Below are 20,833 nucleotides of genomic sequence, written 5' to 3'. Positions count from 1 at the left end.
TATATATATATATATATATATATATATATATATATATATATATATATATATTTAAATTATTATTGTGGTGATTGTGAAGTGACTTTAGTTTCAGGGCTGGTATTTAATTCCTGGCCTGAGCTGTCACATGTAGCAGTTTGGATGAGCGTTCATTTGTTTTTAGATTTACTTTAGTTTTGTTTTACTTCCAAATTAGCACCAATGATAATGAGGGGTAATAACTGACATCAGCTTTAGCTGTAGTTTTATTTGCATGTTGATACTGAAGATACAATGAGGATGTTTATTTTTCTGATGGTGTAATGTTTGCTGAATATCATATTCTCCTTTTGTTGATTAAAAAAGTTCTTTTCTGTCTATCTGTTGTGTGACAAAGATTAAACGCACAAGATACAAATAAAAAGTTCACTTCAGGAATCTGAGGCCACATTTTTGTCCAGTAAAAGAACTAGAAAAGGACTCCTCATCTACAAGTTACTGTGTTTAATGAGGCAAACGTAAAAGGTTTCTGATTTTTATTCATTGTGAGCTTGTCTTAAAAAAAAAGAATTATAACTTTAGTTATATCTTTACTAGAGTGTTTATTTAGAGGTGGTCCATCAGAATGAAAACAAATAAAATAGATGAATTTAGCTTAAATTAATTTGGCACTACATTCTTAATTAGTCACAGATTGCTCCGAGTAGTTTTGTTTTAATATACAGTATATAATCAACATCTCATTGATAAAACCACTTGCATCACCTTAAACTCCTGCTCAGTTTTGTTTAAGTGAAAGGTGCATGCCTTGTTGTATGCAAGCTAGTTAGTTAGTTAGTTAGTTAGTTAGTTAGTTAGTTAGTTGTTAGTTTAAGGCCCTGCATGAATTCACTCAGGGTCTTTGTTCCCACAAAGAGCAGTTTTATTGTTCTCTGGAGATTTTTCAAGAAGCTTCCTTTTAGCTTTTACTGTACTTCCTCCATTAACTTTCCAAGCCAGTGAAATCCATATTTTCTTTCCATTTGTTCCTGTTGGGAATAACATTTGTGCACATCTACAGGCTCACATCATGATATACTTTGTATATATTTTTACTTTTTTTTTTAATACCAAGCCATTTTATTTATGAAGCACTTAAAAACCACAACAAGGCCAACCAAAGTGCTGATAGTGCTAAAAGACATGAGTGATATTTGTTGAAGAATGAAATAACTGATTTGTTAAAATTAAAACGAGTAGATCAACAGCTAAAATCAGCAAAACAGTCACTCAGTGCTGCAACTAGCAACACTAACTCAACCTTAAAGCAAACTAAACTATAGCTGAAAAATTTTTATGAACAAAACTGTAGCAAAATGCCAAATATCTAAATGGTTGCTAAAATCAAAATGTAGCTAAATTGTAACTACCATAGCTAAAAGCTGTAAATAACATGATAGTGGCTAACAGCTAAATTAAGCAAATCAGTAGCTAAAAGCCAAAGTTAGCAAGACATAACTAATAAGTAGACAACATTAGATAAAGTAGATTACACAGAACAGTGTTTTTGAATAAACTGAAGAGATCCCCGTGTGTTTCCATGAGGAAAATGATTGTAAATGCGAAACAATTTAAAAAGTACAAACGTTACAAAGGCTAGAAGTCACAGCACACTATTCCTGATGGAGCCGAATGTTCTGATTAAACAGAACAAAGTAGTTTGATTGTAAAATACTTATGCAAGTGTGAATGATGAATAAGTATTCACGTAATTTTGAGGAAATCCATGGAGAATATCCATCTCTGAGTAATGTTCTGCTATATCACGTTTACTCTCAGCAGATTTGTCTGCACGGACAACTACAAACTAGCTGTGGTTGCTAAGCTTTTTATTTTTTAATTTCCAGAGATGGACGGCACCTATGGAGGAGGGCTGTTTGACATGGTGAAGGGAGGAGCTGGGAAGTTCTTCAGCAACTTTAAGGACAATCTAAAAGACACACTGAAGGACACCTCCACCAAGGTCATGCACCAAGTCTCTACGTAAGTAACCACCACATTCAAGCTGAACTCAATGCACTCTGCAAAATGTAACAATGATTCTTGATGCAAAATGGGAGAATTTCATAATAAAATTGAATGAATTGAGTGTTAACTGTTAACGTCACAGTAGATTAGTGGTTAGCTTTGTTGCCTCACAACACACAAGTTCTGGGTAAAGCCTAAAGGCTTGTCATAGGGTCTTCTATGTGAAAGGTTAGTGTGATTTTACTCCGGGTGCTTCAGCTTCCTCCCAGTCTAAAAACATTCATGTTGCGCTGCCTCCAGGTCCAGGCCTCCCTCAAAGAAGAGATTAGTGATCTCGGTGGGGTAAGCCTGGTTAAATAAAGTTTATGAATTTATTTAAAACTGTTATATCTGATCAAAAATAGTAAAATTACATGACAAGACCCAAAAATATTGCATGGTCTTTGTATAAAACCAATAAAATTCCTATATTTTGTATAATATGATGCTGTCATAAAAGGCAAATTGCACAACTAAACATTTGAAATAACTCTTTTTGGGAAGTAAATAAACAATCAGTTCCCATTTCACCTAAAATGGCCCAAGGATGATTTCTAATTGTGTTGTCAAGCGGGTATTGGGTATTAGATATTATTACACACAGGTTTAGTGTTAGATTTGATTAAATACACTATTAGAGTTGAAGATTAGTCAAAATATCAAGCAAAATAAAATGTTGCTGTAAAATTTTGTTCTCTGGGTTTTGTTCACAAGTGAGGGAAGAATGGAGCATGAGATGGACAGACAGATTGGTGTAGTGTCTGCAGTATTGAGGACTCTGTGCCGGTCTGTTGTGGTGAAGAGGGAGCTGAGCTGTAAGGCAAAGCTCTGTTTACTGGTCAGTCTACGTTCCAACCCTCACCTATGGTCATGAACTCTGCGTAGTGATCGAAAGAATGAGATCGTGGATACAGACAAAATGTTTCCAAGGCAGGGTAGCTGGACTCTCCCTTAGAGATAGGGTGAGAAGTTTATCCTGATGCATGCTCAATAATCCAGGTAGAAAAATCCAAAAAAGTTCAATCTGGTCCTCTGGACATTCAAAAAAAAAAAAACAAGTTGAGAGAAGAGGTGAGAAGTTTAGTTATCTGGGAAAGATTCAGAGTGGAACTGCTGCTCCTCCACATCGAGAGGAGCCAGTTGAGGCGGTTAGGGCATATGGTAAGGATGCTCCCTGGCCTGGGCGCCTCCTTAGGGAGGTTATTTGGGCATGTCCGACTGGGAGGAGACCCCGGGGAAGACCCAGGACACGCTGGAGAGACTACATCTCTCAGTTGGCCTGGGAACGCCTTGGGGTCCTCCCAGAAGAGCTGGAAGAGGTGGTTGTGGAAAGAGCTGTCTGGGCCTCCTTGCTCAAGCTGCTGCCCCCATGACTCGACTTGGGAACAAGCAGAAGATGATGGATGGATGGATGGATGGATGGATGGATGGATGGATGGATGGATGATGGATGATGGATGGAATAAAATGTTGCTTCATCGCATTTACAGCACATTTATTGAGACATTTTCATTTTGTACATATGGATAAATGCATCGGCGACACTTTTACAGTGCATATTTTGCACATTATAACACCCACTGAAAGGCTGTTTTTAGTTTAATTTAACTCAAATTTAGATTAATTAAAAGTTTGAAGTGGTTTTTTTTAATTTGACAACCCTCATTCCTTATACGAGCTGGCAAGTGTTTTCTGTTTAACACAATATTTTGGATGGGATTTCTTTGTATATTTACATTAATTCAAGAGAGACTGATTTCAAGCTGCCCCATCTTCAGGTTGTCTGGCTTCATGCATTTCTTTTCTTCCTAACTTCCCTAATCATTTTTATTAGATTTGAAATGCCTCATATTTCATATAGTTGACATCAAAACCATCTAGCACAGACAATGTAGTAAAACTGTTGTTTCACTTGGAGCAGAATTGGTTTCTGTATTTCTGTATCAGCCTTGACTTCTTGGGAAGACTCTAACCTATGATGATTATTTAAAAATATCAAACTGGTAAATGCTTGTACAGCGGCTGTTCTTTCAAATATTCAGTAAATATTTGTATGCTGTTTGGATGGTGGTTCCTTTAAAAGTGAAGCTGCTCAGTGGGGATGGAGGGGGGGGGGGGGCAGGGAGGCTGACACGGCTCGGTTCTCCCAGTCTGTTTGTGTACAGGCATCTGCACGGGGCAGCACAAAGAGCTCTCTGTATATTCAGAAACACACACAGCTTCTCTCTGACTTGACTCAGCAAGTTTGATTGTGTTTATTCCTCTCTCGTGTCTCCCCTCCTCTTCCTCTCTCCTGTTCCCTCTTGTTGTCATCTCAGCTCCACCTTTCCTTCCCTCTCTTTGCCGTCTCTTCAGGCTGAATTATTCATGGCAAGTGCATTGTGCCAAATGGCCTGTGCATTGCTGATTCTAACGGATTCATTTCATTTGTGCCATGTGTTGCAGTGGGAGTTTTTATGCATGTGTGACTGTGGGTAATTGAGTGATGGGAGCTGGGATACTGTGGACACCAGCTAAAGCAGTCGGGGTTGATAGGTGGAGAAAGTTAGCATGAAGAAAAGCAGAGGATGATATTTATTTGTCAGTAATGGCAAGCGTGTTTCTGTCTCGGTGAATGCACATTTATTAGTTTTCTTAAAAAAAGGTTTTGAAATGGATTTTAAAGTTTCATTTGTCTAATTTTCTGTGCAATCTTTGCCTAACCGTGACAGCATGCTGCACAGTGTGATAAAAATAGGAACGTTGTCAAATGAGGACAAAAGATGAAGTCAGGCCTAAAGAATTGTTCACAGCAGATGAACAGTATCTGTAAATATCTTTAAGAAATGGAAAACAACCCAGCAAAAACCTGACACAGAACCTGAGACATGCATCATACTTCAGCTGGTTATTGTATTATTGCTATAGCTGTTTGGGAATCACTTTATTGTTGTTGGCAAGACAGTGTTTTCTGTCTGTTAAATGTTTGTTTTTGGTGCCTTTCTTATAGGTAGATAATAAAATGGGAACAGAATGTGTTTTTTTTAAGACTAATGAAAACAAAGAGTCAAAAGACCCAATTTAAAATTGATTTTTTTATTTTTATTGCTGTCTGTTGTATGTGTCAAAACAACAATGTATCTCTTGAGTTTTTGAGCCTTTTGATGCCTAAACAACTTATAGATCAGGGAGTACTGATTAACAATAACATCAACATCATAGATCCTCTGCTGGACTGACAAACAGTAGAAAAGAAGCCAAAGTCCAAAGAAAAACCGCCAGAAAAGTCACAGAAATGTATCAAGACTATTTTAAAGATTACAAGAAAACTCTGGCTGCTTGGAAGCAAACTATAAAGAAACAAAAGGGTGACTCAAGACTTTTGCACAACCCTGTACACCTTCTGAGGACGGTAATCCATGTGTTTTTTTTATGTGAACTTTAAATATGGAGGCAAAGCCTGCAATTAAAGAGAGCTGCAGTATCTGATCATTCTGCTTGGTAGATTTGAACTAAACTTACCAATATGTCTTTAACGCTGATTTTTCAACATAATTTGATTTTAGTTTGAATCTTTGGCATAAAACGCAACAGGCGATATGCATTTCTTTAAGGAATTCTTTTTCAACACCAAAACATTTTTAACATTTTATTGTATTATTATTATTATTAGGCCCTGTGATGGACTTGTGGCCTGTCCAGGGTGTTCCCCGCCTCTCGTGCAGTGATGGCTGGACATGGGCGCCAGTGACTCCTGCGACTCGAACAAGAAGAAGCGAATAAAGATAATGGATGGATATAATTATTATTTGCATATTGCCAAATATCACAACACAAACTATACCCTTAATGAAACTATACCCTGAATTATGTCTACAAAAAAAAAAAGAGCATAAAAGCTGAAAACTCAAAAGACTGAGTCAGAATTAGCAGCGAAACATGAAATTGGTGTTTTTATTGGCTGAAGATTTGTGTTAAGAAAAGTATTAAAACAACCTAAATCAGACCGTATGATCCGTTACTTTATGTGCAAACATTATCTGGCCTTCTTTTGTTAACATTTTTATAATGAAGTAGACAGGTAAATATTTTTTCTCAAAACAAGAGGAGACAATTTTGGGGCGGAAGATGAAGGAAACATGGAGAGCCCAGATCCTGTATCTGTTGGGATCTAACCTACTTACACTGTTTGTTTGTGTGTAGTTCAACTAGTTTTATGCTCCAGTGCTTACTTTCTGCTGGGCAAACAGTGGCCTCCCTTTCATAGTGTGTAAATACTCAGTTGTACTTTTGACATTTAAGGTCTAGGCTGCAATAACCTAAAAATAACATATAGGTGTTGATGCAGAATTTTGAGGACAAATGTGACACACATGATTTAAAGTTTGGAAAAGTATGTTTAAAAACTATAAGAGCGTAATTTGCAAAGGCACACTCTCACATCTTTATAGCTTTTGTTTAAAAATTTACATCAGATTGTGTCCAACAGTGATGGATTAAAATGCACGTCACATTTTTAAAAGAGAGATGGACTCAAGAATGAGGAGTCCAAATGAAAATGAAATATATCCATCCATTATCTTTACTTGCTTCTTCCTTTTTCGGGTCACTGTGCGAGAGGCGGGGGACGCCCTGGACAGGTCGCAAGTCCATCACAGGGACGCAAAGAGACAAGTGAGACAAACAACCGTTCACTCTCACATTCACAAGTTGAATATGGCATGAAAGGCTGTTTGAGGGATTCACATGTGGCATTTCTTTGATCCTGAACAGCTTAGAGTAGTCTGGATGGGAAAAAAAAAAGACCATTTCCCTCCCGAGTCAAACCGTTCAGACATGGATGTGATGCAGCCCGATGCTCCGACAGTGAGAGGCAGAGAGGCGGATCAAATGTTTGGCTGCTGAGAATATGTACTCTGATCCACTCTTTCACAAACATTACTTGTTTTGCTATCAGAACGTTTCAAATGTAGAGCATTTGTACAAAAACTTTTGACAAGTATTTTTCAGGCGTGCTACTGTATGTTTACAATGCTTTTCAGAAGTACCGGTAGTTGTTTATTTGTACTAACTGTAAATTATTTATTTGAGGATTTATTTTTTTTGTGCACAATCTACATTAAATAGCTCTAAATAGGCAAAAGACAAAAAAAAAATCTGAACTTTTAAATAATAAAAACTTAAAAGGTTTAACTTGTGAAGTCCCATATTTAAATCAGTTAACTCGATCTGCGTGCAAACCACATGATGTCATGTGATTTCAGTGTTTTTAAAGGCTGAAGAGTCGGCCACATGACAACAACAAATATCAGACAAATATCAACTGTATCCAAACACCAAGCATGCAGCTAAATTAAAGCTCAAGGGTTTAGGAGGACACATGCAGTTCTAACATGTAGTAAAAGAAAGCTCAAACTTAAACCTCACTGAGAATCTGTCATCACAGTGGAGGTCATCACCTGATCATTGTTGAATCAAAATTACCAAATTGTTCTGATTTACAGAACATCAGGCTGAATTTAGCTAAATATAAAATGTAAACATTCTTTTGCAGGAATGAATCTTCCTGGCTTCATAGCTCTGCCTGTATCCTCCTGAGCTGATCGACCACATGAGCTGATGCTCAGCTTCTCCTCACTGCTGGTTTTCAGGGTCTGAGTTGGGCCTGGTCACATGCTGTGAAGGAGCTCTGTAGCTCTTTTCAACCCTTTCTGAGCCGTGCTGCAGTGGACTCTTGTACTGAACTGTGAAAACCCTAATAAAAAAATGTTTTGTGGGTCAGATGGAATGAGCTTGTAGGGTGGGTTTGGCCTAGTCATAAAAAGTCAAAGTAATTTTATTTGTCTGAAATGACCATGTTATTTGCGCTTCGACTTGTGTTTTAATCGCTTTGAACAAATAAAACAAATTAACAACTTTTTATGTATATGTTTCAGATACACTAAAGGGGAACTGGACATTGCCTACATTACATCAAGGATCATAGGTAAACAAAAAGTGGCTGCAAGTTATAATAGACTGTGTATAAATAAGTGATTGTCAGACCCGTCTGCCACACTGTTACCATGTTTTTCAGACTATAAGGCACACTTAAAATCCTTTAATTTTCTCAAAAACCGACAGTGAGCCTTATGTATTAATTCTGGTTGTGCTTACTGACCTCGAACCGATTTTATGTGGTTATTGTGTATGAGTTGAATAAAGTTTGATTTATCTGACTGTTTTGTTTTGCTTAATGTGCCTTATAGTCCAAAACATATGATAATGGTTTAACTACATTTTCATCAGGATGTCTTGTCCTGTTGTGTCCACATGCCCAGTTCACACACATAAACAGACATCTTCACCTTTAGCTGACTCCAGTTTCACCTCTGAGTTTTTAACAACTTTACATGATCGTGAGTGTGAAGCTGCAGGATCTTTTAGAGATGAATGTTACCTGAAGACAGAATAAACCCTCTTATAACTGGACTGTATCATAAACCTACAGTCGTGGCCAAAAGTTTTGAGAATGGCACAAATTTTGCAGCCTCAGTTTTTTTTAGAACCTTTTGTCAGATGTTTATATGGTATAATGAATTACAATTATAAGCATTTCATTCATGTTTTAACTTTCTGTTGACAAATGCATCCAGTTTAATCAGACTAAAATATTCAGTGTTGATCCTTCCTATACTTCCTGCAGAATGACACTCTATCCTTCATGTTTTCTTGAAGAGAAATGGCTTCTTTGCTTCCCTTCTTGACACCAAGCCATCCTCCAAAAGCTTTCATCTCACTGTGCGTAGGCCTGTCACGATAACAAATTTTGCTGAGCAATTAATTGTCTCAGAAATTATTGTGATAAACGATAATATTGATTGAAATTTGACAATAATTAGTAATTGTCAAATTGAAGAAGAAATACTTTGTTTTGAGTGTAGTACCTTTTTTGACCACTGGATGGCAGTGTAAGACGTTTGAACCGAAGGATGGCTAGTGAGGGAGCGAGCAGCGTGTCTCTTTAAGAAAAATGGGAGGGAGGCCCCTTGACATGACATGGGCTGTCTGTCTCTCCTTCCTTGTCAAAATGGCGGATGCTCGGTGTGGTTTGAGCTCTTTAGCATAGCATTTTTCACACAATCAGTAAACAAGTTCTTAGCTTCTTTTTGCAGAGAAAAACAACTTTTTACACAAAGGCACAGGTTTCAACCATGAGTTTTGGAGCTTCAACAAGACAATGTTTTCCCGCGGTCGGCCTGTTAGCTTAGCTCGTAGCATAGCTTCTTAGTTTAGCTGCTTTTAACAATCCCAAAACGTGATTTTGGACGGTTAAAACGGATTTTAAAGAGAAAGGGAGGGGTCAGTAAAGAGCACCGGACTTGAACTTTTTGTCATCCAGTGTTTTCAGTAGAAAGAGAGAGACACGAAGAAACGATAAAGCTGATAAATGCAAATGAGTTAGATAATTTTCATTTATCATGCGATTAATTGTATTGTTTATCGCGACAGGCGACAGACATCCTCTTTAGGAGACGGTCCTGATGCTTGCTTGACTTTCTTGGGCACCTTTAAGCCTTCTTCACTGCAATTGAACTAATCTCCTTGTAGTTCTTTGTGATTCAATAAATGGTTGATTGGGATGCTATCTTACAAGAAGCAGTGTCTTTGCAATTCATCTGATCACTCTTCACAATCTAGAGTTAATACAAATTGCCACCATAAAAACTGAGGCATTAGACTTTGTGAAAACCAAAATTTGTGCCATTCCCAAAACTTTTGGCCACGACTGTACGCTTCAGAATTTAATAGTTGGTTTACCATCATTCAGTCTGTAGTCAACAGTATGAAAAGCTGTTGTAATTACCTAACAAATTAAAATGTGTGAATTTAAATTTATAGCTGCTTATCTCAGTTTTTTTTTTTTCCCCTTAGTGATGACGTACCCAGCGGAGTCTGTCCAGTATGGTTGCCAGAACCATGTTGAGGATATCCGCTCCTTCCTTGACAGCCGCCACGCAGACCACTACACAGTCTTCAACTTATCGCAGCGCAACTACCGCGGGGCCAAATTCTCCAACAGGGTTAGTGTGATTGTATCTCAGGATGCTGCACATGAAGATCATCATGTGTGCTTTTGTTTGTGCTCTTATTGGCACCATTTTCACTTCCTTTATTAAAGCTCCTCTATTTAGATCTGAGGACTTAAATGTGGTTACGCAGCATCAGCTGCTTGATATTCTGGTTACGCTAAGTCTAAAATGCACATTTGTAAAGTGTAGGGTTTAAAGTCTCGCAGAATGTGAGATGAAACAATTATATTTTATGCAGTTTGAACAAACTATTCATTACTTTTCTGTATGTAAATTTTAAGGTAAATAGTTTCTCATGTTGCAGACTTTTAATGGGGTGGTTTGATTGTACAATAACAAAATATACCAAGACAGCAGCACCCGAGGGCATCTGCCAAAATGGCACCTCTAAAGTGAGAACATATTGATGTGTCAGTTATTTTTCTTCAGATTTGTGCTTTTAACATCAAGATGACCAGCATTTGACCTGCTTTTTCAGTTCAAAGCTTTCTACAACAAGAAATACAGTATAACAGTTTTATGCTTCCAAATGTCTATTAGTCTTTTAATCCCCAATATTCATCTTAATATGAAACTTAATCCCCAACCTCCAAGTTTAAATCTTATTATATCATGTGACCAAAGCTTTCTCTGTCTGATATTTCTCTGGCTGCTTTATCGCAGTTCTGTTGTCAAAGGAAATGTGTGCATTCCTTATATGTTAAAACAATATAAGATTTTACTTTTCTTTTGTGTCGTCTTTCACAATAGAATTTTGCCTCCTCAAGAGGTAATGATTATTATGATTTTTATCTAAAATATTTTGTATAAAGCAAACTGCAGGTTTTTTCTTTTAGGTAGACAAACCAAAAAGTTAGGAAGAAAAGCAATTTATTCAATAAATTGTCAATTTTTTTTTATTACTTCACAATAATAACTAATGAAAAATACCTCCAAATAAATCCCGTCATTTGAACTGTAGATGATTCAGATTTTGGTGGGGAGTGGTGGAGCAGAGGTTAAAGAATGTGGGTCTGTGATCGGAAGATCGCCATTTCAACTCGCGGTACTGCCCACACATTCCTCCACCCTCACTTGTCTCACTCTGGCCCTTGAGCAAGGCCCTCAATCCCCACCATCTGCTCCCCCGGACACCCTTGATAGCAGCTCTGCTCCACACAGAGGGCTGTGGTAGCTCGGGGGTCTGTGGTTGCGTCAGGAAGGGCATCCGCGTAAAAATAATTGCCAAGTCTTCGTATGGTTTAGTTTGCTGTGACGACCCCTGCGAAGGGAGCAGCTGAAAGAAGAAGAAAAAAAAAGTAAAAAAAAAAAGAAAAGATTATCACTGCTTAAATAAAGTATGAACACTTAATTTTGTCCTTCTTTTTCTGATTTTATGGATAAGTGTGCCCTATTGGCTCGTGAAATGATTCAGGGTTGTTGTACAGCTGGAGTTAGGTTCATGTTAAACCATATGTGGGAGTTTTATAATCAGATAACAGCTGTGGAGTTCATATGACCAAGATAGCCTCTGGAATTTTCTGTAGCAGATGAGTGTGATGAGCTGCTGCAGAGCTGTTACTAACCTCCTCTTCTCTTTTTCTTTCCTCTCTCATTTTTATAAACTTTCCCTCTCCTTGTTCTTCTTTTTTTTTTTTGCTTTTGTTCCACCCCATTTGCCTTTTCTCTTATTCCCCCCTCCCAACACACAAACACACTCACGTTAATTTTACTTTCTGCTTTGGTGCTCCTTCCTCCTCCTCCTGTTCCCTGCACTAACCTCTCCCAGGTGTCGGAGTGTAACTGGCCTTCACACCAAGCTCCAAGCCTTCACAACTTGTTTGCTGTGTGTAAGAACATGCACAACTGGCTCAAGCAGAATCCCAAGAACGTGTGCGTCATCACCTGTTCGGTAAGAAAAACACTCACGTGATCAAATCAGTATTCATACACCGAAAATTATTTTTATTTATTTATAATATTTCACATATTGATAAACCATAACCAGTGATTTGGTCACCCTTTCTTCTTCCCTATTTTTTGTATTCTACATAACTACTCTTCCCAGTCATGGCTTCAGATGAATTGATCCGTTTTGTCTGCAAGCACAATTACCATATTTTCCGGCGTATAAGTCGCATCAGTCAAAAAAAAGCATCACGAAGAGGAAAAACCATATATAAGTCACTTCAGCGTATAAGTAATGTTTATTTTGCATCACTGCTGACCCGTCGCATTTATTATGCGTCACCGCGGACCCTCAGGAAACGTGTGTCGATGTCAAACCAAAAATCTATTTGCGTCCACGGGAGGACTCGCTGTTGCAGCTCTTTGAAATTTAACAAGATTAACACTTAAACAATTGTTTGTTTGCTCGACAGATAGCAAAGGTGTGTCTCAGTTTAACGTTTTCTTTAATAAATGCACTTTAATGGTCAGTGTTTGGCGGGGGGGCAGTGGGGGGCAGCGGTACAGGAACAACATATACGCCTACTAGTAGTTGTCGTCAAAAGCCAAGAGGGCCTTCTCGCGCCTCTAATGACTGCAAATGTAATGTTTACTCTAGTTCATGTCAGTATGAATGAACATTTAAAGCGTCAGTCAAAAATTGTGTTATGCATATGGAAAAAAGTATATAAGTTGCTTTGGTGTGTAAGTCGCACTGTCACATCCATGCAAAAAACTGTGACTTATACGCCGGAAAATACAGTAATTGATTTGGTTTAAGTAGAGTGAAAAATAAAAAAACCCTGCCAAAGACAAAACAAACTCTGAGTGAGGCAACGAAACTGTGGCTCCATGTCACATTTTATTCCAAATTATGGAGCTGGATTTCACTTATAGTTGTAAAAAAAAAAAAAAAAAAAAGAAAAAGAAAAAGTTAAGTAAATACTTTGAAGTAAACTTTCTTTTGCAGCTTTAAGCTCAGCTAAAACATTACAAACAGCTCAAAGCACTGTGTGAATCAGACCGAGCAGTGAAACCGGCATGTGGTGGAAGATTTTATTGCCAAGTTGCTGTGGTTTGGCAAACATCTCCATCTTGCATAATCTCTACCAAATGTTTGTGTTTGTCTCTAACCTCTAAAGTGAAGTTTAAATCACGACTACAAGTGAATCCAGCCAAATATTTACTCAACATTTTATAAATAGTTTAAAATAATACAAAGCAAGGCAAAACAGATTAAAAGCCTGGCATTCCTTCAAGGAGTGCTTATCGCCAGCTGTCTTTCATACCTGAGTTTAAAACTTAAATAATTTAATGTTGAGAAGGGACGGAGTGCAAACACACAATCTCATGCAATATTTAGAGATCTGGCCTAATCTGTTAACAATTTGAACATTTGTTAGTGATGACTCAGATAATACCATCAAATCTGAGTTCATTAGGTGTGAAACTGACAGAACTAACATCTGTTAAGTTCCTGGCAAGATCCAATGCAGACATGTTTCTGTTTTTAGTTTTCTACACCGCCATATCATCTGGCTGTTTTTTTGCTGCTTTTTTCCTTTTGGTTGCTATTTTATTTTAATTTGTAAAACAAACAAAAAAAAAAATCTGTACGTCTCTTTTATGATTGTCTGTTGTCTTTGTTATCCACTGCTGTCATCACTCTTTGTTAAAGAAATCAGGTTTCTCTTGTAAATGAGTCCCCGAGGCTCAATGGGATTAACCTGCATAAACAAAAGGTTGAATGAAAAAACACAGAATTATAATTTTGGTGTTGGCTAATGTCCAGACAGCCATCTTTAATTGGGTTAACTCCAAATGTTAGAGTTGTAGATGTTTAGTGATGACTTACTTATTGGCAAATGTTCAAAGTTTTAAAGGTTTCAGTTAGCACTCAGAGTATGTGCTGGAGATGACCTTGTGTAAAATGGTCAGAGTTGTATCCATTTTTGTTTTTATTAAGGTTGCTAAGCTGTGGTGACCATCTTGAATGGGGTTCACCTTAAAAACAAATCAGCCGTACCATATTTTTCGGACTATAAGGCGCACTGGGCTCATTAAGCGAAACGAAACAGTCAGATAAGTCAAACTTTATTCAACTCATTTACAATAACCACATACAATCAGTTCGAGGTCAGTAAACAAAACCAGAGTTAATACATAAAGGCGCACCTGATTATAAGGCTCGCTGTCAGTTTTTGAGAAAGAAGTACGCCTTATAGTCTGAAAATACGGTAGATTTACACCCAGTGCTTACTTTGAAAGGTTTTTAACCGCTGGTTCACAAGATATTTTGTTAACACTACAGACAAATCTGTCAGCATCTGCTCGGTCTGCTTCCAGGATGGTCGTGCTACCTCTGGTGTTTTGGTCTGTGCCATGTTCTGCTTCTGCCACCTTTTCAACCACCCAGTTCCTGCCATGCAGCTGCTGAGCGCCAAAAAACCCGGTTCTGGCCTCTGGCCTTCACATCGCAGGTTTGCATCTCTGAGCAGAGACAAAAAATCTAATAAAGCAAACATTTGATCCTTTCTTTTTGTTCACCCCTCTACGTTAGAAATGACGTTCACTAACTTGATTAGTGAATGATTAATGTAGAGCATAATTTTTATGTGTGCATAGGATAAAACAATTAAAAGGTGTCCCTGTGTCCATGCAGGTACATAGGTTATGTGTGTAGCATGGTGTCAGAGAAGCCCACCCTCCCCCACTCGAAGCCCTTGCTGATCAAGGCGCTCACTATAAGTCCAGTTCCCTGTTTCAACAAGCAGCGGAGCGGCTGCCGGCCCTTTTGTGACGTCCTCATTGGTGAGACTAAGATCTTCACCACTGCACAGGAGTATGAAAGGATGAGGTAAGGGACAGTCTTGAGATTAACGTACAAAATCCATACAATTAGGTTATGACAGATTATGTAGTATTTTCGAAACACCATACAGAGTTTAAATGAAACTATAATCAAAATATAATCAAAGTGTTATTCTTTTTTCCTCTTTATGAGTTTCGGACATGTTCTCCCAAATGTTTCCTAATGTGGCTCTATTTTATTTTTTTTAACATTTTTGCTCATATTTCTTAATCCCTTCTCTGCTTCTGCATGCCCAGAGAGCACAGGATCCAGGAGGGGAAAGTGGTTTTCCCTCTTGGTGTGAGTGTTCAGGGAGACATCGTGGTTTCAGTCTACCACATGAGATCAACAATCGGAGGCCGTCTGCAGGCCAAGGTATGCTCTTCAGGCTGCAGCAGCAAGATCTAACCAGGAAACACTGACACTGTTGAAGAGATCACGGGAATGCAGGAACAATTACTATATTTTCCACCGTACATGTCGCACCGCCGTATAAGTCGCATCAGTCCAAATATGTCTAATAAAGTGGAAAAGTCCATAAATACGTTGCTTCGTCATATACGTAGCATCTATTATGCGTCACCGCTGATGCATCGTGTTTGTTACGCGTCACCACTGACAACCTGGAAATGTGGGCCGGTGTTGCGCCAAAAAATCAAAAGGCTGCCAAATGGCGGCCGTGGGAGAGTGCACGGAAGGATTTTAACAAGAATTTAACAAGATTAACACTTAAGAACAATTATTTGTTTGCTCGAAACTAGTAAATGTGCGTCTCAGTTTAACTTTTTCTTAACAAATGCACTTTGACAGTCAAATCAGCTGCATTTCAAAAGTATTCAATGCCTCGGTGCTCCGGGAGCGCTCTCTGAGGGAGGAAATTGGGAAGGAGGAATGCTGCGCATTTCTTCGAAATTTAACAAGATAAGCACCTAAAGCAATTATTTGTTTGCTCGACATTATAGTAAAAGTGTGTCTTAATTGAACTTTTACTTAATAATGCACTTCAGTGGTCAAATTAGTTGCATTTTGCCAGGGCGGCACAGCAAAATGAAGCTGATTTGACAGCTGGATGAAGGTGGCAGGCTGTGGCAAGCCGATTGTGTCATTAATAGCTACTTTTACCTATTATATGACACAATGGCATGCCATACAACTCGAGTGCCATCTACAGGCTGAAAATGGTAGTGTTCAACATTTTCAGTCAGAATGAATGAAAACGGTCATGTCTCAAGCAAAAATGTGTTTATAAATATGGAAAAAAAATCCATAAATATGGCGCTTCAGTGTATAAGTCAAAGGGCGTGCAAATTATGCAAAAAAATGTGACTTATAGGCCAAAAAATACAGTAACTGTTTCACTTTGACACTGAAATCATAATCACTGAATCTAACTTGTTTGCAACATGTTACAATTTTTCTGCAATACATAAACTTCATCCAGTGTTCCTGATTCTTACTGATATAAACTGTGAAACTTCTATGTTAATTAATACCACATTAAATCTGCACAACATAAACACACTTCACATTTGCTTAGGAATACCCAAGTTATTATAATTTTTGCAATTCTCCATTATAATTTTACTGCTAAAAGTCTGACATTTTGTATCGTCGTTTGCAAAATAGTTATTAAAAATAAAGGCATGTTGTTGTTTTTTTTATTTATCTATCCAAGAACAAAAAATATCTTTCATCCAAATGTTTCTTATAATAAGTAATCTATAAGCATTGCAGAATAATCTTCTTTCTAATAATGATTTAGCTTTGACCATTTTTACAGATGTTCACTAAATTTATTATTTAAAAATTGTACTTGTATTTTAAACCTTGTATTTACGCAGAAGTGGCCTGTTACTAAACTGCTTATATTTAAGTATGATGTAAATGAAGTTAAAGTACCTTTAAGCAGGTAAGTGTTATAAAGTACTGCTTTTGTCTTGTTAGGTGTCCAACACCCAGATCTTCCAGATCCAGTTCCACACTGGCTTCATCGCTCCTGGAACAACGATATTAAAATTTAACAAGTAAGGAAAATCCTTCATATACAACCCAATAATAACAACAGATAATGTGATCATTCTTTTCTACTATTTCACTGTTTTGGTGTTTTTACAAATCCCTTTTTTCCCCTCCACCATTCTTAATTTTCTCAGACCCGAGCTTGATGCCTGTGATTCTCCAGAGAAATACCCTCAGCTGTTCCACGTCATACTTGACATTGAGGTAGAGGGGGTGGACAAGCAGAAAGACCTCACGCCACCATGGGAGCAGTTCCCCTGTAAAGACCTGAGTCCCAATGTGCTCTTTTCCTGCCATCAGGAGCTTCAGGATGCTCTGGCTGTTGCAGGTACTGTGGGAAGCATCACACTAAACATCAATCACTTTATGTTTAGGATGGAAAAAACAAGTCGAAAAAAAAAAAACATGTTCAAATCCAGAACCATTTTATCTGTCAAAACTTGTCAGATGAATACAGTTTTAAATGTTTTATTCAGAGCAAACAAGTTGTAAAGAAATCAATCTTGCAGCGCTTGTTAAATTTCGCTTCAACTGTCAGTTTAAACGCTTCAGAAGTACCATGTAGCCAGGGGCAGTCTGAGTATTAACTGACAGGTTGCACAATTACCTTTTTATTTATTTAAAAGTTTGGCATGCAAGGCAGTGGGCGCTTAGCATTTTCTCAAGAAATACCACGTTCAATTGTCCTGATGCATGCTCAGCACTCCAGGGGGATAAATCTAACAAGGTTGTCAGGTCCTCTGGATGGATTCCTCTTTGTCGAAATATTTAGTCTTCTATCCAAAAGACTTCTTCAGTCTGAAGAGCTGCAACAGTCTAATAAACAGCACCTTCTCATGGTGGATCAACCAGTTTGCTCGTGACAGCCCAAACTAGTTGTTCACATGCAAAAGGAGGACGATCAGCCTAACGACCGACCGTTAGTGCCCAGATGGTCACTACCAGAGAGTCGAGCGATACTCGCAATTACAGCATTACAAGATGGGGACAATAGGACACAGAGTCCTTCACCCCTGTTTAACGACAGTCGCCCCTTTGAACATTTTCTAGAGGCACTCTTCTATGAAGTTGTTAGAAAACAAATTCAAGTTTACTCACACATCTAATTTTTTTGGATTGTAATTGTGTAATTATTTGAAATTTTTATTCCTTAGACAGCGTTGCCTCCTGCAAGTGAGACATTTTCATGCCTTTCTGTTTTAGTCTTTGCTTTCTGTGTAAAGTCAACTGGTATTTGCTACTAACTGCTACTTGTTACAAAATGATGTAAATGCTAATAAACATTACTTATGACATCGCTAAATTAACTGTAGTTAAGGTCTAACCTTGGTATAAAAGATGTTTAACCGTACACAATTTAGTTAATTTGATTCTAATTTACATGCACAAACTCTTCATTAAAGGCCATAAATTAATTCTGCACACTCATAACTAGAGACTAAAGTGCAATAATATGCAGATGCAAAACTGTTAGGGAATTTAAACTACTGTAATAAATTCATGTACCTAATTTCTGTCCTTGCAAGATGAGATGGAGGGCTTGGATCTGGAGGGTAAGACAAATGGAGATCACGGGCCTGTTAGACAAAATCTACAGTGGCAATTTAAAAAAAAAATGGATTTGTTCAATTCAATCTCTCTAAAGAAGCAGATTAAAGTATTGACAACTACATTTTCTGTTAATGGAAACTCCATTTGGCCTTTTTGTGTTTATGTTCTCTGCATTGATTGAATTGAAATTAAACCCATATTGTTATGTGGTAATTTATCACTTTGGTAGAACTTGACTTCTTGCCCTCTGGGGAATAAACGACAAATCTCAATAAATCTCAACACCCATCTTCTGATATGGGATGACGGAACAGCAGACAGTATTTCCCCTGCACCCTTGTATCTAAAACACATTCCCCATGAAATCTCTACCATAAATCAGTTCTTAACGTTCTGCCAAGGTGAAGAATTGCTTTTAATGGATATTAGCTGAGGTTTACCATCTGTACCCCACTCCCTTTTAAAAATAGTTTTATAGAGGAATTATAAGGAGAAATTTAGTCAAATCTGTTTAGCAGCTGCAGCCAGTGATTGTTTATAGTGTATCAAAAGAAAAGTTGGTGCTTGTAGCAGTAATAACCTTTGATGTCTTCTACTTTTGTTCCTCATCTCTTAGTCTGCTCTATGGCTTTGTTGGCTTTTTTCTTTTCCACCTTGTTGAACGACGTGCTTTCTCCAGTTTGGATGCTGTCCCTTAACATCATGCTTTTTCTGACCTCATCTTGTTAAAGAGCCAAGCCGACAACATGGAGAAGGTCGGAGTCACGGAGAGGAGAGCGAAGCCTCCGATGACGAAATGTTGTCGCTCTCCAGTCAACGTAGCAGCATCAGTACAGCCTCACAGAAACCAGAACGTCCGGCTCCACCGCCTGCTGCAACCAAACCTGCAGAGGAAGTGGATCTTCTTGGTCTGGGTGGAGAGGACATGAACCGTCCCTTCCCTTCATCTCAACCTTCACCTTCAGCAGCGGCGAGCACTGACCTTCTTGGGGACCTGTTCGGTGCCCCACAGCCAACCAGTGGACCCTCATCCACCCAGTCCACTCCACATAAAGTGGCCCCAAATACTGCTTCACCTTCTCCCTCTCCTGCTCCACCAGGTTAGATGAAGTTAAAGATTAAAGTGGTTTAAACTGAGCAGTGAACAAGTCATCGATTGGCTTATTTTCAAACCCAAGAGGCCTAGATACTTTTCCCACCGTACACTGTCAGTGATAACTTTGGAGCTGTGGTAGCTCGGTGATCAGCGCCATGAGGCTGTAGGTTTAAGTCCAGGTCGTGTTAGGAAGATAATCCGGTGTAAATCTATTAGAAAATAATTTGTGCAAAGTGTGCATGCTGTGCAAAAGAAAGCAGTTGAAATAACAGCAGCTGTCAGTGATTACAGTATTCAAACATGAAAATTCATCAGCTTGTGTTTTTATGTGCTTCTGGTTTATTTGTACTTTGTTGATGATGTTCTTATTGTAATGCAGAATTATAATGAAAAAAATTTATAGAATCACAACAACTTCACTGAAACAATGGCATGTTTTTTTTAAATCTCCCTCAGCGTTTGATCCGTTTGGAAAAGCTCCCATGTCCAAGCCTCAGGAGATGATGGGTTCATTCCTCGGACCAGGTAATGTGGGACAACCAGACCCTTTTCTGCATGCTGCTCGTTCTCCATCACCCACCCTGCAGCCTACAAGCCTGGGTAAGGCATGCTTTTGCCGTTCTGATGCTTTTTCTTTCATAGCATGTTCTGGAGGCATGTTTTATTTACAATCAAATCTATGCATCTACAGTATCTATGCATTTTTGCTTTGTCAAAATATAAAACAAGTTAGTTGCTTCAAAAGAATATTCAATGGATGTACAGTAGTCCCTCGCTACTTCGCAGTTTGTTTATTGCGGACTTGCTCTATCGCGGTTTTTCAAAATAAGATTGGACATGACACACAATTGGCTGATTGATGGATGAGCTGCACGATCGGCATGGAATTTTTATTTAAAATAAATTATTTTAAATTAACATTTGTGCAGCCCACACGACAGGATAAGCTTCCTGCTGCAGCTGATCAGCTGTTCTCTGTGCAGAACAGAGAAGTGGGCGTGGCCAAGAACACTTGCAGGTGGCTGAGAGCAGATGAGGCAGGGGAGCTGAAATCATGACATCCTGTGCTCTTTTAGAGCGTTTGGAGTTTAGAAACATTGTTTGGAATACTGCAAGAGTGTAGGAAGGGTTTAAAGGTCCTTTATATATATATACAGTATATATATATAAATATACTAAAATAAACTACTAGTTACTACTTGTACTACTATTCCTACTTCGCGGTTTTTCATTTATTGCGGGGCTTCAGGGTATGGATCCACCTCGATAAATAAGGGAGTACTGTAGTTTTTGTTTTTGTTTTATAGCCCCATT

At 38.2% G+C, this 20,833-nt stretch overlaps 1 protein-coding gene across 1 annotated transcript in view; it reads left to right on the top strand.

Annotated features, from left to right (window-relative positions):
* Positions 1-1,867: 1,867 nt before the first annotated feature.
* dnajc6 (DnaJ (Hsp40) homolog, subfamily C, member 6) overlaps positions 1,868-20,833 on the top strand; it is a 26,693-nt gene continuing 7,727 nt past the window's right edge. The window contains exons 1-11 of the mRNA XM_037698002.1: positions 1,868-2,001; positions 7,941-7,990; positions 9,919-10,067; positions 11,845-11,967; positions 14,349-14,482; positions 14,665-14,859; positions 15,111-15,228; positions 16,798-16,877; positions 17,007-17,200; positions 19,155-19,523; positions 19,976-20,044. Coding sequence (XP_037553930.1) covers positions 1,868-2,001; positions 7,941-7,990; positions 9,919-10,067; positions 11,845-11,967; positions 14,349-14,482; positions 14,665-14,859; positions 15,111-15,228; positions 16,798-16,877; positions 17,007-17,200; positions 19,155-19,523; positions 19,976-20,044 — 1,615 coding nt within the window. The remainder of the gene's footprint in view (positions 2,002-7,940; positions 7,991-9,918; positions 10,068-11,844; positions 11,968-14,348; positions 14,483-14,664; positions 14,860-15,110; positions 15,229-16,797; positions 16,878-17,006; positions 17,201-19,154; positions 19,524-19,975; positions 20,045-20,833) is intronic.

This window comes from Nematolebias whitei, chromosome 3 (assembly GCF_014905685.2).
Source record: "Nematolebias whitei isolate Nwh7 chromosome 3, NemWhi1, whole genome shotgun sequence".
NCBI lineage: Eukaryota > Metazoa > Chordata > Actinopteri > Cyprinodontiformes > Rivulidae > Nematolebias > Nematolebias whitei.
This window is presented reverse-complemented; position numbering and strand designations above follow the sequence as displayed.